Source organism: Colletotrichum chrysophilum (genome assembly GCF_026319265.1).
Source record: "Colletotrichum chrysophilum strain AFK26 chromosome Unknown scaffold_77, whole genome shotgun sequence".
In the NCBI taxonomy this organism is placed as follows: domain Eukaryota; kingdom Fungi; phylum Ascomycota; class Sordariomycetes; order Glomerellales; family Glomerellaceae; genus Colletotrichum; species Colletotrichum chrysophilum.
In genome coordinates, this window is record NW_026517364.1 from 214,815 (window position 1) to 220,814 (window position 6,000).

At 35.7% G+C, this 6,000-nt stretch overlaps 1 protein-coding gene across 1 annotated transcript; it reads right to left on the bottom strand.

The window, feature by feature from the left end:
- Window positions 1-2,084: 2,084 nt before the first annotated feature.
- Window positions 2,085-3,050, bottom strand: COL26b_008670 (uncharacterized protein; the record flags this gene model as incomplete). Its single annotated transcript, XM_053181420.1, has 1 exon — window positions 2,085-3,050. A coding segment is annotated over one exon (966 nt), but the record flags the coding sequence as incomplete, so codon positions are not given.
- Window positions 3,051-6,000: the final 2,950 nt, after the last annotated feature.

The following is a 6,000-nucleotide window of genomic DNA, read 5'->3' on the forward strand; positions in this document are numbered from 1 at the left end:
GGAATACACCCCCAATGAATACATTGCCACTGGAAATGAAGCCTACTTCGACAAGGATACTTCCGTCACATGGAAAAGTCCGCTCGAAAGATCGCTCATTCGTTTCCCGGAGGTCGCTACAGGACGACTCGTAACGGTAGATTCACCACTTCGTGAAACCAAGGGATGGCTTCAAGACTGGAAAGATACGGCAACTTGGGTTGACTGCGATACTGGACACATGGCAAGAGCAGCAAACGAAGTGGGAGTTGAATTTGGGTATCTACACATTGTATCGGATAACCTGGCCGCCAAATCCAACTACGGACTTTCGAACGAGGAAATCGACGGTGTTAAGGCGAAGAGAAACAACTTGTACAAAAAGATGGAAGGGATCATCGACGTCTTTATCTCTTCATGGAATTCAGAGGCAGATTTGTCTAACGGCATACACTAGATCTTACTTAGATTGGACTGAACGTAGACATTTTGGCTGAAGCTAGCCCTTACTGTGTTAAAATATTTAGACTTGCATTCATAGATGAAATTACTAGAAAAAAGGATTTTGATGCTGTGCTGCAAGTACTCCCATCGTGACTCGGAGATCCTTACGAAATTTGACCAGAGAGTCTTTCTGTCATATAGGTAAATAAGTAAGATCAATTCGAGAGAAATGTAGTTGCAGCACCTCTGTGCATGTCCCATGAACGATATTTTGCACGTGCATGGTGTCGTGAGCGCCCTAGCTGCAAGCGGTTGAATTCTCCGTTCTGGGCTGAGATCCCTACGTGCTCAAGTCCAAGATTACACCTTAGTTTCGCAAGTGACTGAATCATGGCTTGATTGATGTAGCGCGCCCCTTTTATTACTAAGGTGGTCAATGAGTCTTTCACTGTTGAGACACTGACTTCAGAGGTTTAGCGGTGTCGTTGATCTATCTTTGCACCAATGAATGTGACTAGTGAGTCTTTAATGTTTTAGTTGATCAAACGTTTTAGCGCAAGGCACCTGGATTGTTCAGTTAGTATTTGCGAGAATACGCTTCGCTACTCAGGTTCCCTTGCTTTTGGGAGCAATTAAGGTTTCGTTGACATCTGGCGAGATGAGACCTCATCAATTACTATGTTATCCTACCGACGATGCCGAGCAGCACGAGTGGAGGGAGAAATAATAAATACTCAACTGTTGCAAGATATCTGTTGATTCCTTTCAATCACCACGCAGCCTAGTTTTACCTCCACTTCGCGCAAAGTAAGTACGCATTCCAACGTTTCTAAAAAAAGTCTGTACTGGACTGCATGTTAACACTAAATGACACACAGTCGCTTTTCCTTATATCGGTCACACCTAGCCAACATGCAAATTCCTTACTTCTCCATCTTGGCCACGGCCTTGCTATTTGGCCAGGCCCTCGCGGCCTGCGGTGAAGGTACCTTCAACGGCAAGCCGAACTCATACCAAAGAGTGTCAAACTGCGAACTGAAACAAAACAACGTCTACTTCTGCGGTGGCTCAGGAACCTCCGTCGTTTACAAGCAGAGTCAGCTTGTCCTCCGCGCTGGGAAGGTTGACTCAACGGTCTTAGTCGCGTGTGACGGGTACGGTTTCCTGTATCACTGTTCTGCAGGCGAAACGGGAAGATTCAGACAGCCTCAGTGCAAAGGCGCGGTGTGGGAGGTAGAGAATGTCAAGGAAATTTGATGGGCTGGTTGACATAGGGAGGGGCTCTAGTAGAGTGTTGATTACATGTGATACTAGGATTGTTACGATCATCAGTAAAAGAATTGTAGAAAGCCTCAGACTGATGTGCATGCATCAAGCCACCCAAGCTATCTCTTGTATAGATCTTCCAAAGCACGTGCAGCTTGTCCCATTCCTGTCAGAATTCAAACGACTTGCCAACCATCATCAGATTGCTTCAAAAATGTACCCAGGAGAATTGTGGAGAAGGATTGAGCGTTTCATCTTTCGCAGGGCATCTAATGGCGAAAACTCCAACTAATGCAATTGCGAAGTCCCGCAAGTCGCCAGTAGCGGCCCATACCTAGTAGAGGAAATGACGATGAAAGCACCAATTTCGTCTCTTGTCAACGGCTTCGACAACCTCACACCCACTCTCGAGGACTTCTAAGCACTTCAACAAGCTTACCCTCCCGACTATCAGGGCCAGGCTCGTCAAACATGTAGAGCCACTGGGCATTGACCGGAAGACTGATGAGAATACTCTCAACCCTTGAGCCAGGCACATTCAAGCCGAAAGCTGTTTCACGATCATGAACGAGGTTAAATTCGACATATCTTCCCCTCCGAATCTGTTGCCACTGTTTCTCTTGCGCATTGAATGATAAATCCTTCCTCTTCTCCACGATCGGTACGTAGGCCGGCACTAACGCATTCATAGTTGCTTGGAGGAATGCGAAAACTTCTTCAGGATTCCCGAAGTTCTCATCGAGGTCGTCAAAGAAGATACCACCTATTCCCCGCCTTTCGCCGCGGTGTGTAATATTGAAGTACTCGTCGCACCACTTCTTGAACTTGGGATAATAACCGACGTCATGTTCATCGCACGCTGCCTTGAGGGTCGCATGAAAATGCTTCGCATCTTCCTCGAAGAGATAGCTTGGCGTAAGATCACTGCCCCCGCCGAACCAAGCGGTCTGCGCGGAGCCGTCGTGAACAGTCTCGAAGTAGCGCCCATTCATGTGAACCGTGGGTGCCATCGGATTCTTAGGATGAACGACCATGCTCAGCCCCAGCGCGTAAAATTCCAGCTCATCCGTGTCATAGACGATGTTTTTGTGGTTCTGCCGCATCTCATCGATTGCGCTACGGTTGAGCTTGCCATGGACGATGCTGATGTTCACTCCGGCCTTCTCAAAGACATGGCCATCTTGTAGAACGCATGTACGGCCGCCACCGCCACCATTAGGTCGTTGCCATTCATCCACGCGAAATTTGGTTCCGTCAACCGCCTCCAGGGCTGAAATTATTTCTTCTTGCTTCCGTCGGATGAAATTCTCCATACGCACACGCATGGGATGCGAGCCAGAATCCTCGTCTGCCTTGAGAATCTAGTTAGTACTAGAGTGACTTCAAACGAGGGTCGTCACGCATAGTGGGATAATCTAACCATCTGAATCACCGAAGAGACAGCCATGGGGAGAGTTCCATGGTTGACATGTGAAGTTCTTCTGAAATCCAGCAGAGAAAGCATTCTCTCACGGGATGATCGCGCCGCTATGATAGTCACATTTGAATGCCAAGATCACTTGCGTTATCAGCCCAGCCTATCACCCGCACTGAGTGGAATCCTTGTTATTGGCACAAAGCTGTTCCGGGCTTCTATTGGTCCCAATCCCTGCGATTGCGGGGTTCTTGCCCTCCTGATACTCCAGTTGGGAAGGTGTGACGGGATATTGGCAGGGGGGCTTTGGGCTAATTTTCTGAGTCCCTACAGTGGCAGATGCCTTGAATACAGAACGATAATTTATACCCGGGCAGGGCGTGTTTCTCGTTTCAAGGACTTTTGGGAATGGTCTCGCTCAGTGACGCATTTAGCTGCTGTTCTTCTGCTCATGCTATTTGAGTTTTTCTCAACATTACCTGTTCATCTACGACAAGTTGACCAATGTGATATGTGATGCCTAGAGTGTTGGAAGTCACCTCGGCATCAATAGAGGGGTAAACACCAGGGTGGTGAGCAAATCACAGTCGATGCCGCGAATGCAGCAAGGATCTATATGCAGAGTACCTTTCTGGTCAGTGGGGACTTGCGTGAAGTGGCTTGATTAATTTAGCTATGAGCGCTAGGCGCGGCTAGCTATAAAGTAGTGTAGCTGATCCTTTATATAAAAGTAGGATTTAGGCTAGGATTTAGGCCTTAAGTCTAAGCTTAGCTAATTACTATCTTATACCCCCTTTTTAGTTAATATTTCTAATATTTTAAGTAAAGCTATTCTTATCCTAAAGTAGTAGTTTAATTAATTATATAGTAGTTTTATATTATTTCTATTTCTATATATCATTCTTATTTTTGTATTTTAATTTTAAAATATTTATTTAACTTTGTTTTAGTTTTTATATAGTTAATTAATATTAGAACTACTATTTAAGTTATTTCTATAAAAATAATTAAACAGCTATTTAACATAATTAGTATTATTTTCTATTTTTAATACTAAATTAAACTTTTAAATTAGTAATTTAAAAGTTTATCATTTAATTCTTCTTTATAAAATTAGTTTATAATTTAGATAAATCTAAAAACTATTTTCTCTAATTTAATTTTAAATCTTATATTTTAAATAGTTTTCTCTCTCTAAAAGTAATAATCTTTAGATTGTTAATTAATTTTATAATATTTCTTTTTTAATTTACTAATTATATTAAGTTAAGTATTAAATATAATAGTTTTTAATTAATATTATTTTAAAGATTAATTTTCTTATAAAACTTTTAAAGCTTAGTTAATTAATTTTGTATTTTTTTAAATTTTAAATTTATATTAACTTTATTTAAGTTTAAAGTTAAGTAAGTTTTATTAGTTAAACTTAATGTAGTTATAATTTAGAAAAATACTAACTAAGATATCTAACTTAATAATAAACTTATAACTTAATAAAATTAAAGTTTTTAATTACTTTTTAAGCTTTCATCATTAAATACCTTCTTATATAGAAAACTTCTATATTTAGTAGTTTAATTATTAAAAACAGTAAATTAAAGTAATTAAAATAATATAAATTCTAACTATAAAAGTTAATTAGTTAGTAAGATATAAAGGAATAAAGTTATTATATATAAAAGAAATAAATAAATAGAAAAGACTTAATTAAGATTAACTTTTAAGATATTATTTTTAAATTAAGATTTATTATTAATTATAAATAGTTTGAATAAACTTAGTATTTTAATCAAGCTATAATATTTCTCTACTATTAGTATTTTAATAAAACTATTAATAACTATTTTATTTGTTAAAATATAATTAATTTTAAAATTCTTATTACTAATATATTTAATAATTTAGTAATATTTAATCTTGATATAGTACAATTTAAGTAACTATTTACTTAATAGATAATTATTAAAAGTATTTATAGAATTTATATGTACTTAGAGGGGTAATTATATACAAATATTTATCTTTTTCAAAAGATCTATAATATATAGTAAAGCTTTTCTTGTAAGTATTAAATTTATTTATTTAGTTTTATAAGTTAATATAGCTATAAATAATTATAATATTAAGTTCTAAATAATTAATACTCCTCTATATACAACTATATAACTAAGTATTAACTTACTTATTTGTTTATAATTAAACTAATTAGTATTATAAAATATTGATAATTTAAAGTTGTTAATAGAGTAATTTAAACTACTAAAATAGAATACTAATTATTATAAACTATAGAGATATCTTTATATTAATCTTGATAGTTTATTATACTTTTTAGAGGTATATTATTAATCCTTAATAGTTTTATTTATAAGTATTATGATATTTAGTTATATACTATTTAGGATCTATTAGCTATAACTTATTTAGATTATTTTAATATTTATATATTTTAATAAATGTTTTATATTATTCTATAATCTCTAATAACTAAGTACTCCTAAGAAAGTAGAATACTTAGTCATATTTGATAATACTTTTCTTTATTCGTATATTATTAATATATTTAATCTATAAGATCTAAAGTTATTTTATTTTATAATAGTAAATAATTTTAAACTTAAGAAACTGTTATATTTTATTTAAATCCTTAATCTAACAGAAGTTCCATAAGTTATCTTTGAAGTTATTAACTTACTTGATATTAAGTATAACAATAAATATATTATTAATATAAAGCAATAGTTACTATAAAATTATCTTTATTAATAAGAATATAAAGTTCTTTTAGAAATAAGTTAAACTTAATTATTTAAAGATAGTAATAATTTATTTATATTAAAGAAGGAGAGATTCTCTTAAGTTATAGAGAGCTTTTTTTAATTTATAAAACTAGTTAG